We start from the raw sequence: 27,039 nt of genomic DNA, 5'->3' as shown, positions 1-27,039 counted from the left end.
GGAGAGAGAGCTAGAAACATCAATGATGAGAGAGAATCACTCATTGGCTGCCTCCTGCCACACTGGGGATCCAGCCAGCAGCCTGGGCATGTGCCCTGACTGGGAATCCAATCATGGCCTCCTGGTTCATGGATTGATGCTCAACCAGTGAGCCACACCGCTGGGACTAACTGCTCTCTTTTAAAGCAGAGATTAAGACACACAGAAAGAGACACAAGGGATGCAGTAAGAAAGTCACCATCTGTAAGCGAAGGAGAGAGGCCTTGAGGAAGCCAGCCCAGCGTCTTGATCTGGACCTCCAGCCTCTAGAACTCTTAGAAAAGAAATCTCTGTTGTTTTAGGCCACCCTGAGGTGTTTTTGTGTTTTTTTGTTTGTTTTTTGTTTTTACAGCCCAAGCAAGCTAATACTTTTAATGAGGAAAGAGAAAAGGGGATTCAGAGATATAATTACAAATGAGGGAGGAAGAGCCAACTGGAATGTCCCTAATAACTTACAGCAAGATTGGGCGTTGTTCAATGAGCCCCAGGAGACACGAGAGCCTCCCTTAAACCACAGCACTTCTCTTCCCAAGGCTCTCGGGAAGTATTTGCTAATGCACTTCCGTTAGCCAGGCTGAGGCTTGGTGGAGAATTCCATTAGAGCACTCTGGTTTGCTGGGCCAAGGATAGGACAAAGGCTTTTCCCCCTGCCCTGAGTTCACACCCTCTTTAGCCCCCAGTTGGTTAGGCAGGAGGACTATCCACAGAAGAGAAGAAAATGCCATCTTTGCAGTTTAGGGTTTCTTATTTCTTCTTGAGTAAATTTATATTCCCCTATAATGCCTCCCATCTCATCAGGATTATAACACTACCAGTACCTAATTGTACATCTTTTTCTAACTAAAAAACACATCTTTTGTATTTGTTATAGACCTTTTCTCATTTCTTGTTTCATTTGTTTTCTTCCTTACACTTTACTGCCTCAGAAGAGAATTTAAAGTCCTTCCTCCCTTGTGTTTGGTTCACTTGGAATGGAGGCCAAACACTGGCCCTCATGCTGCCTTTGCCTCAGCTTCCGCTCCCCCTGTGGCTGTCTCCCGCACGGAGGTGGTGTTCTCCAGGGATTCTCAAGGGAAGTCCTTCGCAGACCTACACTCTTCTCCTACCCTACACTGTATTTAACTGGCTTGTTGTTACAGTCTTCCTTGAAAGAAATAGATCTGTACCACTGCCTTTGGTCTCACTCAGCCAGGCACTTCAGTGTTTGTGCTGTTTGTTCAGTCTCCTCACATGCACGAAAAGAGAGCCAATTTTCGCATAGTTTCCATTCTGTGGCTGGAGTTTGGCAGCCTTTTACCTAATGCAACCCTACTGAGGTTCGGTCGGGGGACACTGCTTCTCGAGCCCCTCCACCCCACTTCCTTTGCAGCAATCTGAGTCAGAGCACTGGATGAAAAGCAAGGATACTCGGCTCCTTGGATTCCTTTCATGCGTGTGCGATCTCTCCCTACTTTGCAGCTGGTTGTTTCCTAAGTGTTGCCATCTCTCTGTTGATATAGAGAGAAAGGTCTGATGTCCAGGGGGCAGGGGATGCAGGAGGATATCGTCTTGCATGCTCCTCAAAATAGAATCCATGCAGCAGCAGACGCATGCTCAGTGTTTTAGTTGGTTCATATCCTTGTTCTGAGTGGGACAAGCAGTGAAGCAATAAAAAGATATATTCTTTTTTATTATCTTGCTTTTGCGGAACAACAGATTGCTTTCTTTCCGGTAGCAAAATATGTGTGGGATAATAGTTGTGTTTTGCACCCCCCCCACTTCATCATTTTAATCCTAGTTGTAGGGAACTGCATGAGTTTCATGTTTGTTTGTTTGTTTTCTGACCTCTAAGTGGCAGTCTGTCTTGTCATTTTACTTCTCACATATTCACAGTGTCTGGAATGTCCTTGGTGCTAGACATATAACTCATTTAATAAGTGGATGAATGTCGCCATTGTTATATGACTGGGTTATTAGGACAATTAGCTAGAAGACATTTTCAACTAGGCTTCCTTATTAAGGTTGTTTTATTAAATTTTAGTGCCAATTTTATTTCCTTCCTACCTAGTAATATGGCTATAATTCTATCAAAGGCTAATGACTTGATTCGGAAGTTTTGATATGTGAGATACTTGTATTAAGATCAATCCTTCATTCCATGGTAGGATTCCTTCCAGCCCCATGGGGGATAGTGGGTTGATGGTGACTATATAAATATGAAAACCATAGTTTAAATATAGAAATATATTTTATATTAAAAATAATTACAATGTAGTGTGAGATATAACAGACATGCAAAATGTACCATGAGATACAGAAGGAGTGACACTTAAGTTACATTATTGATAACTTAGAGAAAACCATGAAGATTAAGAGATATGAAGGATAAAGACCTAAGAAAAGGAGCATTTCTCCGGAAGGTAGTAATACTCTGGAATAGTCAGGGAGTTACATGTAGTTAATTATGATTTGGAAAAGAGTGGATGATAACTGGAAGGGCTTTGAAAATGCAGTTACCTGTGGGTCACTAGGATAAACTTTACCTGGAATGTGTGGATGGTACTGGATTCCAAAGGGTGGTGGGCCATAAGCCAGAGTGGAAATGACTGGGGAAGATATGTATGTGAGTGTGGGGCTGGGAGAAGTATATGTGGATTAGGGTTATATAATTGAAAAAGCTTCATATGAAAAAGTGGTTAAAATAGCATTGTATAAGTTAGAAGAGAAAGTGCTGAGAGAATTTTTATGTACTTAGGGAGAAAGAGAAAGAGAGAGAGAGAGAGAGAGAGAGAGAGAGAGAGAGAGAGAGAGATTGTAAGCACATTTGAGCTAGAGTTTGAGCTGCGTAGCTGCTTTAGTCAGCCAACATTTGTTTGGTATCCCTTGGAGTCATGGCTTCAAACACTGGCTCAAATCCAAGACAGGAAAAGTACAGATAAAATTAAAGTATAAGCTAAGAATGCTTGGAGAACAGAACAAAATGAACTACCAGTGACATTGTTGGGGAAACATCATCACCGATCTGCAAGGATATCAGAGGCGTGATGTACTGAGTGAATGTATAACCTTAAATAGTAAATCTAAAGATAGAAAGCTACTATGAAGTAAGGGGTTTACAGCAAGAGTAGGCTCAGGCAATCTGAATATGAAGATTATGTTAAAAATTTTAAGAATAAACTTTTCTTTTTTTTCCAGTTATAGTTGACCTACACTATTATATTAGTTTCAGGTGCAGAACATAGTGATTACACATTTATATACCTTCCAAAGTGATCACGCCTAAGGTACTAAGGTACTAAGTCTAGTACCCTTCTAGCACCATACACAGAGATGACACTCACAAGAATGGACTCTCATTATTATTTGCAATACAGGACTTATCTCTAGAAACTCTTGTATAAACCCCAACATGATGGTACCAAACCTCTATCACTTTATTCAAACACAAATTACCCTCCTACCAATAGCTTCATTTCTTGCATCTTCAGCATGTGCTTTTTGATATAATCTAGGTTTTCTAAATTTTTATTTCCTCATAGAAGTTGTATCCATTATCATAACCTCTACAGCAATTTATATATAACATATAAAATTTATATATAATATTCACCATTTAAATTGTTGTAGAGGTCATGCAATGGATGCCATTTCTAAATCAGGAGATATAGATATAGATATAGATATAGATATAGATATAGATATAGATAGATATTTTTTGAGATTTTATTTATATGTGTACAAGTGTCCTATGGGTGAAAATGTTAAAAATGTCACTATTTTGCCATATTTTTTAGTTACTCAAATTACTGTGCAGCCCAAACTAATTATTTGTAGTGCTGAAATAGCTCTCTCAAGGATGATGAGAATCCAACATTATCCCAGTTAGTAGATATCTGCTACTGAATAGAGTTAAAGGGACAAGTGTTTGATAATATTCAGATTTTTGCCTTAATGTAATTTCATCTCTGGATTTCTTTTGAGAAAGTCATGCCCAGCATTACAATAACCACTAGGGGCCACTGCTGAAGGTGTCCTAGTCTTGTAGGGGGAAAGGTGTGGAAGGAGTTAAGGAGGTGCGAGAAGCTGAAGCTGCTTTTTTAACTAGAAAGTTTGCTGTAAAAATTAAATACAATTTAATAATTACCAAATAACAATGAAGCAAATGTCATCAGCTATTAATATGCTGATTTAGTTCTGAATTTCCTAATATAGTTGGCAAAATGGGAGCTATACCAGGATGGGGCAGTTGTTCGTATGGAAAATAATACAATAGTTAATGTTTAAACAATAACACAAGAATAAACTCTTGTTTTGTGTACTCACAACTATAAACCTACTTTTGCCCCCATCTGTATTGGACTTATATTGTCTAGTAAGATAAAGTAATACCAGCTCATCTTCTGAGACAGACTTTGGAGGCACAATTTCAATCCATTGTGTGATACAGAGAACAGACTCAGAGCTGTCAGAATGGACGGGGGATTATGAGGCTGGCTGGAAAGGTGAAAGGATTAAGAGAAACAAAACAAAACAACAACAAAAACTCACAGATACAGAAAATAGTATGGGATTACCAGAGGGAAAAGGGCATGGGATGAGGTAGAAGAGGATAAAGGGGGAATAAATGATGACAGAAAGAGACTTGACTTTGGTGGTGAACACATAATACAATACCTATTATAGGATTGTACACTTGACACCTATATAATTTTATTAACCAATGTCACTACAATAAATTCAATACAAAATAAAAATAATAAAATAGTAAAAAATAAAAATTAATCCATTGTATCTTATATTTTTAAAATTTATCTTTGTTGTTGAAAGTATTACAGATATCCTCTTTTGCCTCCCTCCACCCACACACCTCCCCCTTGAAGTTCCCAGGCCTTCCCCACACTATTAATTGTGTCCATGGGCTTTGTGAGTCTTTATCTGTAGGCTATGGAGCAACATATCTGGCAATGTTTTCAATTAGATTTTGCAAAAGACCCACCTATGTTGTTCAAAATGGAGTTTTATGTATATATTATCTAAAAACTTGAGCGAATAACATTAAAACATCACTTGGGGAAGGCATTTCTGCAGGAAAAAAATGAGTCAGATTAAGGAACATTACTTCCTAATGGTCTTTCTTAATGCAGACATTAAGCTTAAAGCTTCTAGGAGAATGCTTAGTTAAGGTACCCATTATGTCATTTCTCTGACATATCAGTTGTTTAAAATGATCTATTCACAAATGCTAAGAGTTGACTTTGTGTATTTATCTGATAAGAACCTGGAGCAGAGCTACTGCCAAATGAATCTGGTTTATTGGTTGAAATGGGAGTCATGTGCTTGACTTTTAGGAGTTGAGCCTTCTATTGGCACTCACTTCTATCTGCTTCAGCGACATTTCTCTCTCTTGGTTTGTCACCACCCCTGATACTATTCAATCTTGATTTTCCTTCTGCCCATTCTTTAATCGCTGGTGCTCTTCCACTGTTTTATTTTCACTGTGTGTTCGAACTCTTCCTGTGGCAACGTACTCCCTCTCTTTAACCACCATGCATATGCTATCATGTCTGAAACTATATTTCCAGTTGGGACACCTCTTCTGAGATCCAGGCTTCTAGTTCCCACCACATCTCCATTTGGAAGAATATATGTATGTATAGATATTGTAAACTCCACTTCTTCAAAATTTAACTTATCAGATTCTCTCTTACTTCTATGTTCCTGATATTAATACCACTATTTAACCAGTCATTCAAGGGTGCCATCCATCTGGAAATCAACTAAGATGTATTCCCTTTCCTCTTCTTTCATATCTTACATTGCAGAATACTATCAATTTTCTGATTCTTCTGCCTTTATGGTAATTGTCTTAGTCCAGATACTAATAAAATTTAAATGGAATTATATTAATAACTCCCTGCACACACATGTATATGCATTTGTGCATGGGTGCACACACACACACACACACACACACACACTAGATGGGAAAACCTTAATAGCATAGATTTTTATCTCATTTTTGCTTTTCTGACACATTCTAGTTGCAAAATGTTTATTGAATGGATATGTAATGGGACAAAATAAATAATTAAATTTAATTAAATTTAAAATGGCCCTGCCTTTCTTATTTTTATTATTACTATTTTACTTATTTAATTTTTTTGTCTTTATTGTTTTTAACAAGAGTTTAGAGGTCTTGTGGTTTCATTTCTTTCCTTTCCCTCAGTTTCTCTGGAGGTTTCCACCTTTGCTAGCTAGCATGGTTCTTTGGGATTTTGTAATAGTGAATCAAGATAAGAAGAAAGAGGGAAGGAAGAGAAGTCTTTATTCAGGGCTTGAAGTGAAATTACTCAGAGAAACTGGAGAAGATTCCAGAAAGGCAAGTGTATTATCCTATATAATAAAAGCAAAGTATGCAAATTGTCCCCTCAACAGGGAGTTTGTCTGGGAGTTCAACCAGGGGGCAGGGCCAGCCAGGGGAAGGGAGGGAGGCCCCTGCCAGTGGTGGAAGCCAGCAGCCTCTCAGGACCTTACTGGGCCTCTAGTATTAATATAATGGACTAGAGGACTGGTGCCCGACATTCATGCACTGGGTTGGGGGGTTCCCTCAGCTTGGCCTGCACCCTCTTACAGTCTGGGACCCTTCAAGGGATGTTCACCTGCCGGCTTAGGCCTGCTCCCCGCATGGCGGACATCCCCCAAGGGGTCCTTAGCACTGCTGCAGAGTGGAGAGAAGCTCCTGCCACCACTGCTGCACTTGCCAGCCATTAGCCTGGCTTCTGGTTGAGCAGAGCCCCTCTCCGCGCCCCCATTGGGAGTGCACTGACCATCAGGGGCAGCTCCTGCATTAAGCGTCTGCCCCCTGGTGGTCACTGTGTCATAGCAACTGGTTGTTCCGCAGTTTGGTTGATTTGAATGTTAGGGTTTTATTATATAGGACTAGAGGCCTGGTGAATTCATGCATGGGTAAGGTCCCTAGGCCTGGCCGGCGATCAGGGCCAATCGGGGCCTTCTGGCTGATAGCCAGGGCCTTCCTTCCAGCTGCCAGCTGGGGCCTTCCTTCCAGCTGCCAGCTGCTTGCTGGAGCCTTCCTTTGTTCCATCCACCCCATGGTGATCAGTGCATGTCATAGCGATCGATGGAACTCCTGGTCTCCCAGTCAAACTCCTGAGGGGACACTTTACATATTAGCCTTTTATATATGTAGGCAAGTGGCCTGGTGCACGAAATTCATGCATGGGGGGTGTCCCTCAGCCCAGCCTGCACCCTCTCCAATTTGGGACCCTTGCTGCCCTCCCTTGCCAGCCTCATGGCCCCCAACTCCCCTCCCAGACTGTTCTCCTAGAAGGTCTCCTAAACTGATCTTTTTATTAGTATAGATGTGGCAGAAAAGAGAAATTTCAGAGTATGTTATGGTCAGGAGACCTCCCTCAAGTGTTGAGTAATGCAAGTAGAATAAAAGAAATATGAAAGATAAAATTTGAAATTACTTTTTATTGCCTAATTATGTATAGCCTGACAAAAGAGTCACAGATTCAGTGCAGATAATGGAGTACAGAATACATAAAGGAGTGAGCTAATGATTGATTGAATGAATGAAATCCTGACCAGCATTTTCATCTAGATGGAGAGTATTTCATATCTGCATAGAATTTACTACAGATGGTCCACGGGTAAGGGATTGTAAGCAGAGAATTTTGTGAAAGTTTATTTAGAAAAGGTAATTTTGATTTATGTATTTTCAAGATAAGGTGATAATTATTTCTTAATAGTAAAGGTGCTTTAATAGAACTGTATCCTGATGAGCCTATTAAAATAAATTTATATATGAATATTTGTCAAAGCACTAAATAAGTTACCGTATTTGCCGGCGTATAAGACGATTTTTTGGCCCTGAAAAATATGCCTCCAAGTGGGGGGTCGTCTTATACGCCAGGTACACTTCAGATAGACTGCCCATAGTGCTTGCCCCGTGCCATAGTGGCCTCCCGATGCCCGCCCACTTCATTCCACATACCGTTCAGGCATCAGCAGCGCTGCTGGGTGTATGCTCGGCTGTTATGCGATTTTGCTGTTATGCGATTTTACCACACTCGCAAAATCGCACACAGCCGACCATACACCCAGTATGATAGCGCAAAATCACGAATCGCGATACCATACTGGGTGTATGGTTGGCTGTGTGCGATTTTGCGAGTGTGGTAAATTCGGGTTACCGTATATTTCTTTACATATGCATTGAAGATTCGCGATTTTGCGCTATCATGGTGCCTGTTAGAATGTTGAAGAGCTCGCACTTGCGCACTAGTGAGGTCCCAGGGAGATGCTGATGCAAGGGTGGACCAGACTGCTATTTGCTAGGGACTTGCCCGGCACTTGCTCTCTACCTCTATTTGTTATCTTACTTCTATCATTGACAGTCCCTCTAGGTTGTGGGCTGCTTGCCTGTGTTCCTGAGAAGCATCTACGGTACCAGTCTATAGAGTGTGTTTTCTTTAGTGAATTACCGGTATGTTTACCGGTAATAAACTTGCACTGTTTTATGTATATGTTTGATTACATACAGCCTTGTGACAGTTTTCCTGCATGTCATAAGCATTTGAATATAAATTAAAATGTTAAAATCAAATCTGATATTGTTTTACCTTTTATTTGGTGTGTGGAAGGTGTGCGGAAGAGGGGGTAGTCTTATACGGCGAGTATATAACAAACTCTGTATTTTGAGTGGAAATGTTAGGGGGTCGTCTTATACGCCCAGTTGTCTTATACGCCGGCAAATACGGTAATTTCTTTGATGAGACTGCTTAATATTTTCTAATTAAATTACATTTATAAATATGCTGACTTCAATTTTAATGTAGTCGATGGAAAGCTTTGTGAGTATGTATATATTTTATGGATAATGTTCAGCAAATATGTTCAACTTTCTTTAATTCACCTTCTAGTCATAATAGAACTGTTATTCACTTAACAAAGAATGAATGCTCTAGCAGATGCATCTGATCACCTAGTAACTAAGTGTTCATTGTAGATGGGGGCCTTTAGGACATAGGCTTGACTTTCACATCATTACCAATGGATTTTTTTTTCTGTCATAAATTTACTTCCTCTCACTGTGATATCAGCAATTTTATTAGAAAACAGCCTCAAGGAAGCATTAATAGTGTAAGAGTAAGAGAATGATGATCTGATTTAGTTCACAGGCAGTTCCTTTTTAAGAATTTGCAAAATAATGAGTGGTTGGTACAATTGCAAACAATCTTATCTTATCTTTACCTATACTCTTAATAATTATCTCACTGTCGATGTCAAGCAGAAATATCTACTGGGTCCATACTAGATTTAAAAACAGAGTTGTAATCTTTTTTCGAGAAGAAAACTGGAGAGTAGAATATCTGGTAGGACAACTAATGTATAATTTAAGATATATTTTCTTTATAAAGATAATATAAACAACACGTTATTTTGAAGACATTATTGGATAATTTAACAAACTTTGATTCCATCACTAAGGCCTGGTTCTGAACTATTTGGTATTTTAAAGTATTAGCCCGTCTTCCTACTCTTCTTTTTCAGTTCTGGGGATTGGAGTTTCTAAACCTGAAGATTGGGGTCCTAGATTCCTTGTAGCTGTGCCATCTAATGAGGTAGCCATTAAACAGCATGGCTATTGGATGTGTTTGAATGTGGCAAGTCTGATTTGATGGGGTATCAATGTAAAATGTATACGCCTGATTTCCAAGGCTTAGTTTGGAAAAAACATTGCATTTTTTCATAGTTTTAAACATTTTTTATCTTTTATATACATGTTGAAATAATTTCATCCATTTCTTTCCAGTTTTTTTGTAAATGTGGCTACTAGACATCTTATTTTATTTATTTTGAAACTTTTTTGTTCCATTGACTTACTTATTTTATTGTGACACTATTATGTATGTACTCATCCCCCTCCCCCCCCCCGCCAGCTTCACTTTGCCCATTTCCACCCAGCCTTCAGCCCCTCCTTCCCTCTGAGCATCACTATACTGTTGTCTGTGTCTATGGGTTATGTATGCACTTATGTTCTTTGGCTAATCTCTTCATCTTCTTTCATCTATCTCCCTCCCTCTCCCCTGCTTCCCCCTGACAGGTGCTAGTCTGTTAAAATTATATATTTGGCTCACTTTCTACTTCTATTGAATGGTATGGCTTTAGACTATAGAAAATTTGTCATAGGATTGTGACTCTAGTGACATAATTTGCTTAGATGTCAGTGGGTATTTGAGCTTTTATAATTTTATTAGCTTAAGACATTCTGATAATAAGTGTCTCCAAATATGTACCCATTAAAATTTTCTTCTCATGCAGTTAAGGTGTTGATAAGAGAATTTTCTCTTAAGTCTTTGGTGACTGAATGACTTCTTGGTGATGCAAGGACAATTTTCGGTAACCCAGCAGCCAAGGTGACAATCCAGATAAGGTGGGTAGGCTAGTTGATCTTTCAAGTCTAAGGCAAGAAAAAAATTTCAGCTTCTCTGATGGAAATGGCTCTGGATCCAGAATTCAGAAGACCTCGGTGAAGCCAAAGCTTTCTTGGCCACTTGTAAACTAGTTGTATGTTCTCCAGCAATAAATTATCTTGCCTGGAGCCAACAATGTGTTTTCATACCTATTAAGGGGGGGAGTTAATAACAGCAACACAATCCATCCACAAGGTTATTGTGGTAAGTGGAATTCTGATTGTTAGAGTGCTCAGTAACACTAAGCCTTATTACATAAATAAGATGTTTTGATTGTATTACCTTTTAAGAGACAGTAAAATTGTATATATATATTTGTTTTACTGTATTTTTTGGAGGGAAAAATATATATATGGTATTTATTTAGCAGAGCTCTTGCAGAGCCTAAACTGATACGTCTACTCTCTGGCCCCTAATTCAGGCAGAGATGATGGCCTTAGCTGTTTCTGTGTTCAGTTGCTGTGAGGCTTATTACCAGAGTGGTAAAAAATAAATGTATATTTTTTCTGTAACAACTTTAGACAGTAGCTAATGACTCCACGCTATGAGTAGAATTTAGCTCACTAATACTACTTTGCATTCATCTTCCTCTCGCCTCCCACATTTTATGATCTATATCACTATTTAATGTTTTTATTGCTTCTTCTATTTAACTTTAAATAATATAATTAAATTCATCTTTCTCCTTTTCATTAACTTAGTGTCTCTTGGTTTTTCCTTGTGTAAAATGAAAGCATTAGGGTCCCTACTGCATTTTCCCCTCTCCTTCTCTCCATCTTGTAACTTCTTTGAACTATGCCATCCTATCTAATAAAGATGGAACATGCAAATTGACCATAACTTCACAACAAAGATGGAGACACCCACAGCCAATAAGGAGGGAATATGCAAATTGATGCAACATGGCGAGAGTTGGAAGATGGCTCCAGGCCGGAGTGAAGGCAATGCTGGCAGCCAGGGGAAGGAAGGCCTATTTTTGCATGAATCTTCATGCATTGGGCCTCTAGTTACTTTATACCTTCACAGTTTCAGTTCAACCTTAATTTCTGTCAACTGAGTGATTCCAAAATTGAGAACCTCTAAACATATCTTACGTGATCAGGATTAGATAAAGTGTATTCACAGCAGAATCCAGCAGTGAGTTTTTCTTTCCTTAAAAGGAGTTTTGGATAATTCTCCTGGGGCTTCCTTCCTGTGGACTTAAAACACCATACTGAGGTATGGTAGAGAAAGCCTTATGCTGTTCTATTCCAAGAAAAGCCTATGTATATGATGAGAATGACAGCACTAATTACACTTAAATCATCATGGCTTGTACTTTCATGAGGACGTTTGCCTAAACGTTGTAATGTCTTTTAGAGAATAATGAAGACCTGCCTCCTCATACCCATAATAGGAAAGCACGTATTGTAATTGGTTGTTATTGCTGTCCATCATGTTGGGATAAAAGAAGTGGACAGGTTACCTCGAAGGACAGATTAGTTTATCTTTAGATCTTTGCCCTAGATGGATCAAAATTTTAAAATCCACCTTTTAAAATATGGAAATAGAGTGGGTGAGTTATAGAAAATCTCAGGTCTTTGAAACAGTTAAAGCAGTGGTTCTCAACCTTCTGGCCCTTTAAATACAGTTCCTCATGTTGTGACCCAACCATAAAATTATTTTTGTTGCTACTTCATAACTGTAATGTTGCTACTGTTATGAATCATAATGTAAATATCCGATATGCAGGATGGTCTTAGGCGACCCCTGTGAAAGGGTCGTTCGACTGCCAAAGGGGTCGCGACCCACAGGTTGAGAACCACTGAGTTAAAGAGATACTCAGGTGACTGAGTTTGAGAACCCAGTGTATATAATCTTTGATTATTAATTAAATTGACTAGCAAATAGAGAAGTTTTTCTGGAATCTTTCTACTAATGTTTGTATCTCAAGGGTGTGAACTTTTTATTGCTTAAGTAAAATACCTTATTAATTAGTTTGGCTCAGCAAAAAGAAAGAAGTCTTTCTTGATCTTTGGCCAAAATAATTTTCTAAAATAGGTTAAGAGCAGGAAACATAATCCTGTGTCATTCAATTGTGCCACTTAAAGTCCGCTATTCTAAGCATCAAAAGCACATATGTTCTCTTGGAAATATTTTTGACTGTGTGTTTTTCCTTTCTTCCAGCATTAAAAAAATAATTAACAAAGCAAAATAAAAAAAGATCTTCTGTTGCATCTTTCTGAAACTGCTTCTTGCTGCCATAAGACACTACTTGGTTGAAATATATTTAGTTTCTTCAATGCTCCTGGGAAAAGAGGCAGACCTTTTCCTGGATGTGGCTTCTGCTTCTGTTTAATGTTGCATACCAAATTATTTGTCTTTATTAACTTTCTTTTTTGTTTGTTTTGAAGTTATTGTTTCTCATGCTTGGTTTATTTGCAGGCATCATGCTAATCTTCTCAAAACCTTCATATTGCCATTTTAGAATCGAGAGGATGACAGATGGAGCCTAGACTTAAGCTCATGTCTAACTCAGAACTCATCATTCATTCCACTCCTCTGCACTGTACACAGTGTATGCTCTGGGAGAACAAGCGATGCCACATAACTGATGGTGTTCCATTTCATCATTTCAGCTTGCCTGCCCCTATTAGCAGTAAGTCAGAAAGCCCCCCCACCCCCCGCCTAAGCTCTATATTTCATCTTCTATAATAGACAATAAGCTCCTGCAGGGAATTATCATCATTTGTGGTGTATTTTCATAACTCCTGCGCCTAAAATAAAACCTTGGCCTAGTAGGAGGTAATAAAGCTATACTGATGATGATGAAGAGAATAACTATTAGCATTTAGTATTAATAGATAATTTCAATTTCTGTTCCCTTCCCACACACATTTTTTTAAAGCTTCACTTTTGAAAGCTTCCCACACTTCTCTAGATAGTTTGACTTCAATTCTGTACTTCACACTCTGCCCTCCCCAGAGTGAGAGCTCAGCTATCAGAAAGTCACCGTTCTTCTTGTGAAATAAAAATCTAGGGCAATCCTAGGGAGTGGGCCATATCACAATACGGGATGGAGCTGAGACAGAGCACATAAGTCTAGAATGCCAAAGTGAAGTTTAATCCTTTTCTAAACATAATTCTTAGATAATAGAGTCATGAATTAAAACCTGCCTCTTGCAGCATATATATGACAAACAGTGTTCTGCACTCAGTAGGTAAGTGAGCTTCCTGCGAAGCCAGTGGAAACCTCATCTGTGCCTTCTTCCATCTATCAAATCATCTGAGCTCTTTGAGTTAACGAAATGGCATTGCAATGGAAGCAGCGATGTAGTAGCTGATAGTGTTTGTTTTAAATGCTTTCATTTGCTTTATTTTTTAAATTAAATGTATTGGAGTGACATTAGTTAATAAGATTATATAGGTTTCAAGTGTACATTCCTATTATACATGACCTGTATAATGCATTGTGTGTCCAACACCCAAAGTCAAATCATCTCCCATCACCATTTGGCTCCCTTTAGCCTTTACTACCCCATTCACCCACTTCTCTCTGGTAACCATCATAGAGTTGTCTGTGTCTGAGTTTCATTTTTATATTCCACACATGAGTGAAATCATATGGTTCTTAGTTTTTCTGACTGACCTGTTTTGCTTAGCATGATATTCTCAAGGTCCATTCATGTTGTCACAAATGGCAGTATTTCATCTTTTCTTACAGCTGAATAGTGTTTCATTGCATATCTATAACACATCTTCTTTATCCAATCATCTATTGAAGGACATTTTGGTTGTTTCCATGTTTTGGCCAACATGAATAATGCTGCAATGATCATAGGGGTGCATATATCTTTGCGAATAAATGTTTTCACATTTTTTTATGTGTAGACCAGAGGCCCAGTGCACGAATTCATGCATGGGTGGGGTCCCTTGGGGTAGCCTGCAGAGATTGGGCCCCCAGCCTTGCAGCCCAAGCTCACACCCCTAGCCTCACAGCTTCAGCTCGCACCCCCAGCCTCGCAGTGCAGCAGCCCCTCTTGGCACCCTGCCTTGGCCTGGCACCACCCGCTCACCTGCTCAACCATCCCACCCCGGGTCCTGCTCTCATCGGGGCTCATCGAGGCCAGCAGCGCCTCCACTGCTAGGGGTGCATATATCTTTGAAAATAAATGTTTTCACATTTTTTTTATGTGTAGACCAGAGGCCCAGTGCACGAATTCATGCATGAGTGGGGTCCCTTAGGGTAGCCTGCAGAGATTGGGTCCCCAGCCTCACAACCCAAGCTCACACTCCCAGCCTTACAGCTTCAGCTCGCACCCCCAGCATTGCAGTCCAGTAGCCCTTCCTGGCACCCTGCTTTGGCCTGGCACCACCCGCTCACCTGCTCAACGGGGTGCATATATCTTTGCGAATAAATGTTTTCACATTTTTTTATGTGTAGACCAGAGGCCCAGTGCACGAATTCATGCATGGGTGGGGTCCCTTGGCGCACCCTGCCGAGATTGGGCACCCAGCCTTGCAGCCCAACCTCACACCCCTAGACTCACAGCTTCAGCTCGCACCCCCAGCATTGCAGTCCAGTAGCCCTTCCTGGCACCCTGCTTTGGCCTGGCACCACCCGCTCACCTGCTCAACCATCCCACCCCGGGTCCTGCTCTCATCGGGGCTCATCGAGGCCAGCAGCGCCTCCACTGCTGCCCACTGCTGTGTCGCCGATGTCCGCCATGTTCCATGCCAACCCCTGGTGGTTAGCACATGTCATAGCAAACTCCAGCAGCGCCTCCACTGCTGCCCACTGCTGTGTTGCCGACGTCCGCCATGTTCCATGCCACCCCCTGGTGGTTAGCACATGTCATAGCAAGCGGTCGAACTCCAGGTCTCCTGGTTGAACTCCCAGTTGAATGACCGCCCAAAAGGACAATTTGCATATTAGGCTTTTATTATATAGGATACCCAGAAGATAGATTGTTGGTCATAAGGGAACTCTATTCTTAATTTTTGAGGTACCTCCATAATATTTTCCATTCTCACCACCAGGGAATGAGGTTCCTTTTCCCCCACAACCTGGCATGAGCCACAAAGTGAGTGAGAGGAAAGGTGCTGGAATCCTAGGCATTCCTCAGATGGCTGCTATTTGTGCTGGGCTTGGAGGTGTCCATGAGAAGCCAAGCTGTGAACCAAGTGTGGCTGCTTGTAGTGCTGGGCTTGGGCCACTTAGCAAAGAGCATGTTGAGGCCAACTCTGCACCCAAGTTGGGTGGAGTGGGGTCTCAGGGAATCACTAGGGCAGAATGAGAAATGTTAGTCAGGTTGGCGCTCATCTGCTGGCTCTGTGAGGGGAGGACTCAGAAAAGGTACAATAGCTTATACCAGCATTTCTGTCTGGGAGACAGTTGCCCGTCCAGCTCTCACCCTGATTCCAGACAATTCAGTTCCTCTCCATATGTCCCTGGAGCCTTTTAAGCTGCTGCCCCAGTATGGGACTCAGAGCAAGTGAGTTTGAGTAAATCTGTGTGCAGGCCCTTTAAGAGGAATGCCTAGGATTCCAACACCCTCCCTCTCACTCAGCCACAATCTCTGCTGAATTTTATAGCCAGAGATTATGGGGACTTCTCTTCCTTGGCACTGGAACCCTGGGCTGAGGGTTTTGGTGTGGGACTGAGACCCCTCGCTCCTCAGGGGGAACCTCTACAGCTGAGCTATCCTTCCCGGTTTTTATCCGGCACATGTGGATGTGGGGCCAGACTGTTCTACCTATCTGCCCCTCCTACCAGTGCCAACGTGGTTTCTTCTTTTTATCTTAGTTGCAGAACTTCCGTTCAGGTAGATTTCAGGTGGTTCTGAATGATGGTTGTTCTATAGTTTAGTTGTAATTTTGATGTGGTTGTAGGAGGCAGCGAGTTCTGCATTTAGCTACACTGCTATTTTGACTAGAAGCACCCGCTAGGGGTATTTCAATACAACTACTAAGGTGTGAATCTTCTGGGATCATTGATCAAAGTGATCAATGAGGATTTTCCAAAATGGATGATCAGAATGTCTGTCTGCCCTGTATGGTATCTAGGAATTTTCAGCATACAACTAGTTAGTAATCTTTACCTGGTTTCATGGAGTTTCACGCTAAGTGTATATACAGCTTAATATCCCATTACCAGATACAAATTCAACTATATACAAAGGGTTTTGTTTTGTTTTGCTATGTAGCTCCCTCCTGACTGATGCTCTGCTCCATAAATTCCAGCTACCTGAGTCTACTTGCTCCAATCTACATCTTCTCAACTCAGTGTGCTTATCAGGTTCTACCTAGGTGTCCTCTTCTCTGCAGCTAGACTCAAATGTGTCAGAGTTGGTTATTCATAGAGATCACAATTTTGTCCTCTCTTCCTAAGGATCACAGCTTAATTCTGCCTTTGTCTACTGAAGCAGTTGTTCAGTTTTATAATTGTTTTCTAGTGGGATGATAAATCTGGACCGTGCTTATACCTATAGCCAGGAGCATGATTGCATAACCTCTTTTTATAGATAAATAAACTAAGATTAGAAAGAGTAAGTGGTATAGTGATGAAGAACAGGGACTTGTGATTTAGGTTGGAATTCAAATTATTGCTGTTTACTAGTTTTACAACCTTGGGTAGCTTATTTAGCTTTCTGTCTTAAAATGGATATGCTTATGATAATGATGGTGATCATGATAATAAAAATAATAATATTAGAAATTGTCTCTTACCATTATTGTGATGATTAACCAAGATGATGAAAGTGAAGTTTTTAGCACAGTGCTTGGCACAAAATGAGTCTTGGATATGGTGTTAGCTAACTAACAATATTATCCTTAATTACTTCGGTGGAATTCTGACTTTAAGTTCAGGAATGCAATATTGATGAACAAGATAGATGTTTTTTCATCACTTATCAAAGCTTGGTTTCCTTTAAAAAGTAGCCAGAACAGGAAATAGCTATATTCAGGCCCATAGGACAAATCCCCTTGAAACAGTGACAAAGTATACTCATTTAATGAAACACGAGAAGTCCTCTTAGTGTTTACAGGGAAATTTTTAAGAGAAAATCTCTGGATAACCCATCACAAATTCTCAGTTCAGGGAACTTATTTAATTAATCACAATGATGGACCTCTTTAATATTAGGCAAAAAATAACAGTTCCATTGTCTTGAGACTATAATTACTCAAAACATAACTTTAAAAATTTTATTTTTGTTGTTGAAAGTATTGCAGATGTCACCTTCCCCCCACCCCCCCATTGACCCATTCTAGCCCACACCTGCTGCCTGCCCTAGGCCTTCACCACACTATTATCTGTGTCCATGAGTTATGCATATATGCATATAAGTTCTTTTGGTAATCTCTTGCCACCCAACCACCCCCGCCTTCATATATGCATATAAGTTCTTTTGTTAATCTCTTGCCACCCACCCACCCCCGCCTTCCTCTGAGATTCCACAGCCTGTTACATGCTTCTAAGTTTCTGGATCTATTTTGTTCATCAGTTTATTTTGTTCATTAGATTCCACATATGAGTGAGATCATGTGATATTTGTCTTTGTCTGACTGGCTTATTTCCCTTAGTATAATACTCTCCAGGTCTGTTACTCTTTGAGACAGCATGGGGGGACCTAGAAAACATAACTTTTAGAGGACATACCCAGTTGTCTTTTTAAGATGCCATGCGAACTTGAATGATCATAAATAGAGCTCAATAGAGAAAAATCAGGGAGAGCTAGCAGGTTCACTCCTGAAGGTTCTCTGATGTCCTGAGTTGTATATCAGGTAGACAAGAAATAAGACACAGATTTGTCAGAAATGTAATGGAATATTTCAGCTCAGAAAGGGGAATTTTGAAGTCTTTCTCTATGGGCTGATCATAGCCGGTGTGTCAGTCAACAGCATCCCCTTACTCTTAGATAACAAACATGCCAGTTAGTTAGCTCTTGTTTATGTTTTAGTTTGATAGACTTAAATTATATTCATATTGTCATGCAGAGCAAACACATAGAAAAGTTTGCCTCTGATCTAAATACAACCATTCCCTCTCTGCAGTGACATTTGAACTATATATTAGAATAAAGAGCATGTAACAAGTGAGGCATAGAAAGTAGACAATTTAAATAAGATAATTAAAAATCTAATTAATTATAATGTTGCCTTGAAACTTATTTCAATAGAAGGTTAAGTTGATTTATGAAAATGCAGACATCTGAGATTGATGCTCCAAAATGCCATGAATATCTGCAAATTCCTGAATTTTCTTACCACTCTAACTCTGAAGATTTAATGTTATAGTTGTTAGTATAAAGCATATTCTTTATGCGCAATTCTTGAACTAGAATGAATTTTACCTTTCATGACCATTAAGAAGCTTTCCCTTTTCCCAATCATTGTAAATTCTTCCAACAATTCTTATGCAAAGTCAAGAAAATGGTTTTTCTAGACACCGGAATGACATATCACTGCAGTAATTTAAGTTGCAGAAGAGTTTGTTTCTCTCAGCACATTCTGTGTAACAAGGCTTTTGCCAAGGAGCTCAGTAAAGCATTCTAGGGGTGTTGGCATATTTTCCTTCTGAAGACAAATGCACCATGTTTGGTACCCTCCAGCCCCTGTTGCACCAGTATAGAAGACTTTTAGGTTGGAGTTAAGCATGGATAGAACATCTCTCATGGGAAAGTGTATGTATTGGGGATCCTTGCCCTTTTCTCTACCCTCTTACTTTCCTTTTCCCCTTCAATTTCCTATCTTCCTTCTCAAAGAAACACGAGGAGATACCACTTAGAAATATAGATATGCTTGTTGGTGTCTTAGTGTGCAGACATCGGAAAGCTAAAACCAACATGATTATTTATATAATCTTTAAAGCTGGAAGTTTTCAAATACATTGCAACAAAAGAAATTTAAAGGGTAGTTTTATATACACCGTTCAGATCCTACTGCACTGTCCTCACATCACTAGGATGATTTAGCATTGACTCGGCGAAGGTAATCATACAAGTGAAAGAGCTGCCCCTGGCAGCTTGTTAGTTTCCGAGCTTTCCACAGAACTTCACCCAACATGACATTTTGATTGCATGCATCCAAGAAGTGGTCAAGGTTGATCAATCAGCTTTCAACTGAATAATCTGCTCCTGATGGAGCGGCAGCTACAATCATATGTTTTTTAAGGAAAGGGATACAGTGAAAAATAATATCACAATCATGTATTTATGTAATGTTCATTTCTATTAACAATCACTGCTAGGACAAATCATTACATTTCCAAAAGAAATAAAAAAAAAGCACGGAGATAGTCTTGAAAGGATTACCCTCAATCCTGCTTATGTTCTTAATGAACGCACTACAGTGTCATAAATGCCCTTACATCCTTATTACATAGTGTGAATTACAAATAGAAAGACCAAAGAAATGGTATGACTTACCCCTAACAGGGTCTAATACATGAATCCTCTGTCCCTTTCTCACTTATTACAGATGCCTTTCATTATAGAGTTCCCATAATCTAATAGTCAATCCAAAATTTTTCATAATTATGGGAAGACAATACCTTCACCATCTTCACGGTCACATTCTGATATTTTAGTGTGTTGAATACAGTCAATATTTATTAAAACTAACATATGAACATATGAATAAAATATCTTTATGTACAAAGTGGCACGTCATGATTTCTACCTAATATTTAATAATACACTTGCAAATTTTCCCTGCATTAACATAGTCATAGTAGAAAACAATAAATACAAGCATTAGGTAATAGAAGAACACCAGGAAAGTAAGAAAGGCACCATGGGTAAAAACTGCCAGTTCCGGAAACTTTAAACTTGAAGGAAGGTCACGTCGTCAGGGAACCCACATGCCTGGGCTGCCTGGTTAACTGCTCACAAATGCCTTTCCTAAAATCGATTCTCCTGAGAATGTTCCCAAACAATGTACACATGTGCTTTCTCCTGTCTCAATGGACAGGAAAGACCCAGGACTTTTTATTCTATCAGATTATTGCATGTCATCTGGACATCATTTTCTTGGGACAGGTGACTGGTGTAGACTGGCGAGCAGGACTGGAAGTCAGGATCTTTCTCTCTTTCTACTCCGTAGGGAAAAAAAGTTCAGATTCCAAGAAAGTGAGTAAGTAGAGATGTTGGATATGGGGGTGAATGTGATAGTGACTAGAATAATTATTTTCCACCCAGTAGAGTCACTTGAAACTGAACATGTCTGAAAGGGAAACCACTATACTGCCTCCTAAACCTGCTCCCTCTCACTCCATAATTCCCAGCTTTGAGATTACCTCCATGACCCATCCAGTCACTCATGCCAGAAGTCTGGACATCATATGCAGTCCTAATCTTCTTCATTCCTCACTGCTCACATTCAGTCAATCACAGAATCACATGTGCCTGATATTTCTCTCTTCCATTCTGTCTCTTCATCCCCATCTCTGTGTCACTGCAGATGTGGTAAGTCCTGTCCTTTTCTGAGAGAATACTGCAATAGCTTTCTGACTTTTCTGCTTACAATCTCATTCCTTTTGGATTCATCTTTCACAGTAAACATCAGCGATGTGTCTCAAGCACAAATCTCATCATATTCCTCTTCTAATTAAAGCTCTTAACTGTACCTTGTCACTAAGGGACATAATTCAAGGTGTGTCGCTTGGGGTGACAATGTGGGTAATTAAGAAATTTATTGGAAACGTTAATTCTTCACCTAATAAGTAGAGAGAAGAATGACCAGACAACTCTCTGTGTCTCTTTCATAGGAAGCAGAGCCAGGACTTTGGTTGATTATATTGGGGCAGAAACAACTTTCTCTGTTCGTCTAAAAACTAGCTGGAGATGGGAAATGGGCAGTGGCCTGACCTGGCAGGGGCTAGATGTTTGCTCTGTGGCAATGCTGGGGTTTGCTAGAGTCTGGGAGGAGGATGATATGATGGGGGTGGGGCAGGAATGGTGCTGGGGTGGAGACCTGCACCCTATTCTTTATGGCGCAGTTGGCGGAAGCAGGGTCTTTGGTAGAGTTGGTTGTATTCTTGACTTGCATAGGGGAAAGATGGCCACTGGCTTCCATGGCATGAGGGAGAGGCAGTTTGAGGAGCAGAGAGTGGCCATAGGAGCTATGTTAAGCCTTAGTTTGTGGAAAGGACTGCAGAACAGGGTATTTCTGATGGTCTCCCAGAGCATCTGCAGCTGACAAGAGGGTTCAACATTAAAATCTCTATAAATTTCAGTGTATGTGTCATCTTTATGAATAATAGTAATAATACAGGACTTTATAAGCACTGAATCTCTCACAACCTTAAAATTTCATAAGTTTATAATTCTTACAAAGAATAAATTATTGCTTTTATAATAAAGTATCACAATAGGCTCTTTAAGTATATTAACACTTTAGAAACAAAGAAGCACAATGATCTTAGGAGAAATGATTGTTTTAGCCTGGTTTTTGGATGTGGAACCCAATGTAATTATTAACCTAATTTATACTTTCAAATGCAAGATATAAAACTATTTGCTTCACCAGTATAATTTTTAAAATTACCAAAAAGTTCAAGTAGATTGAAGGTTATATATTTTGGTCTTGATTCACATTTTTTGATTAGCGGTAGTATAGGAATCCTCTATACAATTTTATGTTATCATTTCTATTCCGTCCTCCATAAATTATCTGTTCATGGTCTTTGCTTTACTTTTCTATTTCCCAGTATGTATGCAACATCTTTGTATGTTTAGAATATTAATGAACTGGTGTCATATTTATACATTTCCTCAATTTGTTTTCTTATAATTCTCTTTATATTTGGAACTTTTAAGTCATAATATAGTAGAATTTCTATCTTTTCCATTCAATTTTCTTACATTGTTTTATGTTTTGAAAATTCTTACTCAGTCAGGCACTTAAAGCTTACCTAATTTTTCTATTGTCTCTTTCTTCCTTTAGTCCTTTACACATTTTCTCCGTGGGATATTACTAGCTACTATCCCCATGTCCACACTGATTATTGACCACTTCATTCAGACCATTTGTTGGCATCAATAAGAAGGAAGTGTACTTTCTCTACTTCACATTTTCGCATTGAAATTCTGGTCTTAGCTGAAGTCCTGTGTAACAGCAAATCAATTCCTTTAGTGATGTCATCTTTGCTACTTCTTGTCATAAGAGAATTAATCTCAGAAGAAGAAAACAGAGCACATTTGCATTTAAAACACAAATGTGTATAGAACTGCATAGAACTAACATATGTCTAGTCTTTTACTTCAGTGGCCTTCAAAACTTAACACAAGTTATTTTTGTATTAATAGCTCTTTTGACTGTGGTCCCAGATATTGTTTAACTGAACTTGGCTCCTCTGTAGGTGAACTTCCAAGTAAAGTCAAGTGTTTGCAGCATAGATCAGCTAGGTAAACATCTGGATTCATGTGAGTAGGGTAGTGCTTATGATTAATGTTGCATTGACCATTTTTTCTCAAAAATCTGCAACCAATATAGGAACAAAGGAGTTTTTTTATTACAGTGTCTGGAACAGCATCGTATTAGTGGCTGGGCAGGTGACACAGGGAGTAGACACAACAATGATAACTTCCCCCTGGACACTACCCAGAGTGACTGCCATTTTGGTCAGGCCAATTATGGGCATATATATTTTTTGTTCTTTAAAAAAATATTAGTTGCCAAAGGGCAAATTCTTCTGCAGTTCTAAAAAGAACCAAATACTAATTGTGGGGGCTCTTAATCAATGCTTCGTATGAAAAAGAAATGAGTCAGAAGAAAATCTGAGCCAATTCTAGGAAAGCAAAGACAATTGTATGCTAAGCTGGGACAGTTAATTCCAGGAGGCCTAAAATTGGCTTGCACTCTTTTAAATATATATTTTATTGATTTTTTACAGAGAGGAAGGGAAAGGGATAAAGAGTTAGAAACATAGATGAGAGAGGAACATCAATCAGCTGCCTCCTGCACACCCCCTACTGGGGATGTGCCCGCAACTATGGTACATGCCCTTGACTGGAATCGAACCTGGGACCTTTCAGTCTACAGGCAAATGCTCTACCCATTGAGCCAAACCAGTCAGGACAAGGCCCGCGCTCTTTTAATGAAATGAGAAATACACCTGCTTTGCCCTGATTCCTGGTTAAAGCATGGAGCACGCAGAATAACAGTGTTGCTTGTAAACATAGTTTTGAACAGTTTTAATTATTTATTGATTAACTATTATTGTAGCGAAATTGATCATCTGCATATGGTAGTCACTAAAATACCTGGAGGGCTTTGTCACTCAACTAGTTATAGACCAAGAAATTGTCTGCATGACTGGCTTGGTATAAAAAACTCCAGATGAAACTACATTTTGGATGACCTTGTTTGAGGTGCTCTGTGCACACATCCATGGTTCCTGGACCCAGAGAGGAAAGACATCCTGGTGTAGTCCTTACAGAGGGAGGACAATCGGACCTCCAAGCTGGCTTCTCTGGATCTCATGCCCTGTGCCAGCTTTTGGTGGTGATGCACATCCCAACACTAATGCTGCTGCTGAGTCATAACCTTTCCTGCAATAAACTACACATTTGTAAGCATTCTCATTTTGAGTCCTGTGAGTCTAGAATAGCAATAGGACCCTGTCTAAGTGCACTGTCAGTGTGTGTATAGTGAGCCAGATAAAGGCAAACTGCAATGAGAAGGAAACATCCCCAATAGGCAGGAACTGTGCCATTCTGAGGTAGGCCGGGCAACTGGAAGAACTTTTTACAGCCCCCCCAAGCCATTCATTGCTCTGGCAAATCATTTTAGTGTTTGTTTTTAGACAAGTAGACAATGATGGTTTCATTGGCACAAATCATTAACTTTTCTCCTAATAAAAGTCTTTGAAAGTCATCTAAGCTGCAACCGGCTAACAAAGCAGACGTTAATGAGTAGCTCAGTGAATGAAATTAGGAAACTTACATATTTATTGCCCAGGTGTGGGGAAGATTCATCAAGCTGTCAGTTTTTGGTTTTTCCTTGTGCAGAGCGCTCACCTAGGAACAGAAGATGTTTTGAACCTTAAGCTCAGGGAGTGAATAAGGATGAAAATAAAGTTTCTTGGCTTGTTTTTGTTTTTCGAGAGAAGTCTAATTTCCCTGCAAGAATGACATTAAAGCCACAATTTGCCTCTTGGTATGGCCTTTTCACAAAGACTTATGAGCTCTTTTAGGCCATCATCTGTTTCACCCTAAAGGAACAATGAATGCTAACTCACTCCCTGGGAATGGTGTGTGTGTGTGTGTGTGTGTGTGTGTGTGTGAATGGGAGGTGATAACAAGAGAGGCACCCAAGGGAATGAGGGTTATTGATTATTGCTTGCTCCATGAGCTGGCCCTGCCTCAGTAAACCTATGTCATATATTTCAAGTGCCATTTTATCAGGAACACATTCTAGGATCCTCTGTTTAATTCAGTGAGAGTTTTGTGAAATTGAATTTATAGGTCAACAGGAACACTTTGTTGACATACAGCATAGCAGAGGGGACATTACTCAAGTTAACAGTGTTATTCCATTATCCAATATAAGGATAAATATTAACCTAGGAAACTGAGAGGCATGCCCCTGGATTCATGATCAACACATTTCACACTACCTACGTCTTTCAGACAGACTCAAATATCAACACCTGTCACACTACATAAAATCAAAATGGATTATAGTCTCCAGCTTTGAGAATAAATGTCATTATGTTACTCCAGGTTTTATCTACCAGTTAGGAAAGCTGTCTTTTGGGGACACTGCTGATGTCACCTGTTACCTGCACAGTCATGGAGATAATAAATAGTGCCAGAAACCTATGAGGAGAACAAACCCAGTTTGTTCTTGATATTTTTCTTGCAAGAGTGCCTTAGGTCCCATGCTCTGAGAAGTGCCAACGCCATGACCCTCATGGCCTTTACCCCAGGACAGCTCTTGGCTCACTAGAGGCACAGCATCTCCTGGAATCAATGGGTATGAAGTACAGGAATGAGAAGTAAACAAAATAAATGTTCATTGAACCTTGCTGTCTTTCAGAAATGTAAAGCAAACCTTATGAAAATCATTACAATTCTTAATATCCCCTTCCAGGTCTCTCTAGTTGGGAATAGAGAAGGTGAGAAATCCGCAATAACAATCTGATTCCAACAGAGTTATAATAATGATGTCTATGGTAAAAGCAAAGGAAACACATGTACCTAGAGAAAAGAACCCTCGGTGAATGCATGCAGAGAATGAGCCAAATATTGAAGGGCTGGGAAGACAGAAGCTGAATCTATGTATGGCTTTATAAATCCATTCGTGTTTTGTTTTGTTTTTTTTTGCTGATCTTTACACTGTTGCGTATTTCTTGTTGTTAATGAACTTTTAATTTGTAAAAAAAAAGCAAATAAAAGTGACTGTGCATTTACAGTAATATACTGATTAGTATTAGCATACTGATAATGTGTAATGACCATATTGAAGGAGGGGCAGGGGACAGGAGAGACAAAGTAGACTAAGACACCATTGAAGGTAGCGGCTACAGGGTTAAGCCTTGGATTGACCTGTTGGCAAAGCCACAAACAAGTCCCAGCTTAGAGGGCACAGCCCGCTTAGCATAATTAGGCTTGACCTTATGATACTCCCTAGATCTTGGGCTGAGGGAGATGCAGCAAGTGCTGCCAAAACAAGTGAAACTCACAAGAACACTGTAACTATGGTGACCACTACCTTGTTTGCCTCGGGCTATAAAATAAAGGCTCAGCTTGCTGTCTGGATCTCTCTCTGTGGCTTCAGCCAGGCACAGGAGATCCACCTAGACACAGCTTATTCTCTTGGTCTGTCTTTTCTACATCCTTTGCCGCCCCCGCTCAGGCTCACCGAACCCTTGGCTGAGCTGGCCTGGCACACACCATCCCCTTCAAAAGAGCTTGAGTGCATTGAGGAACAGAGGGTTAGGAGATGAGTGACATCTGGGGAATGTGCCTTATTAAGTGGTTCAAAACCGAGCAGGAGAAGTCCGGCACAGCTCAGCAGGCCCAGCACACAGGCTCAAGTGTTTGAGCTTAATCTCAGCTAATACACACTTAGAGTTTTTAAGCAGAACAATATTATAATGAATTCAGATACCATTTTTTTCTTCCTCCAAATGGTTCAAAATCAAGCAAGGCTTTGAAACTAAATTCAAAGATACTGTGTTTTCTTTTTTTCTGTGCAGTCATATATTCTTTAGCTAATTAAGCAGTTTTTTTCATAATTCTTGTTGCCTTTAATTTAAAAAATGAGACAATGTATAATAACTTTCTGAGATGTGATGTCACTGGGAATCACATTTAACATGCATCATGCCACATGTATATTTTGCAGTCATCATGGGATGTTTAACTTGGCCAGATTCTTTATGGAAGCTGTGTGGTATCTTCTGGGTATTCATAAAAGACCCTTTGATCTTCCATGTTTGGTGTTTAATTTTTGCTAAAAGCACATTCTTGTTATACTCTACTAGGCTTTCTCTTTTACTTAAAGAAAACCCCTAATTTAAATAGTCAAATTG

General features: G+C 39.8%; 1 protein-coding gene across 3 annotated transcripts in view; it reads right to left on the bottom strand.

The window, feature by feature from the left end:
* Positions 1-4,095: 4,095 nt before the first annotated feature.
* EMCN (endomucin) overlaps positions 4,096-27,039 on the bottom strand; it is a 116,571-nt gene continuing 93,627 nt past the window's right edge. For 2 of the 3 annotated variants that reach the window (XM_015569994.1, XM_006772999.2), the window contains exons 11-13: positions 24,447-24,520; positions 10,758-10,764; positions 4,096-4,107 (exon numbers count right to left, since the gene is read on the bottom strand). In XM_015569994.1, the coding sequence (XP_015425480.1) occupies positions 24,486-24,520 (35 nt within the window). In that variant the 3' untranslated portion in view covers positions 4,096-4,107; positions 10,758-10,764; positions 24,447-24,485. Of the gene's footprint in view, positions 4,108-10,757; positions 10,765-24,446; positions 24,521-25,768; positions 25,780-27,039 lie in introns of those variants that run through there. The other variant, XM_015569995.1, reaches the window with a different exon arrangement.

The sequence above is a fragment of the Myotis davidii genome, unplaced genomic scaffold (assembly GCF_000327345.1).
Source record: "Myotis davidii unplaced genomic scaffold, ASM32734v1 scaffold226, whole genome shotgun sequence".
Lineage (NCBI taxonomy): Eukaryota > Metazoa > Chordata > Mammalia > Chiroptera > Vespertilionidae > Myotis > Myotis davidii.
Note: the sequence above shows the minus strand (reverse complement) of the source record. Positions and strands in the feature narration are given on the sequence as shown.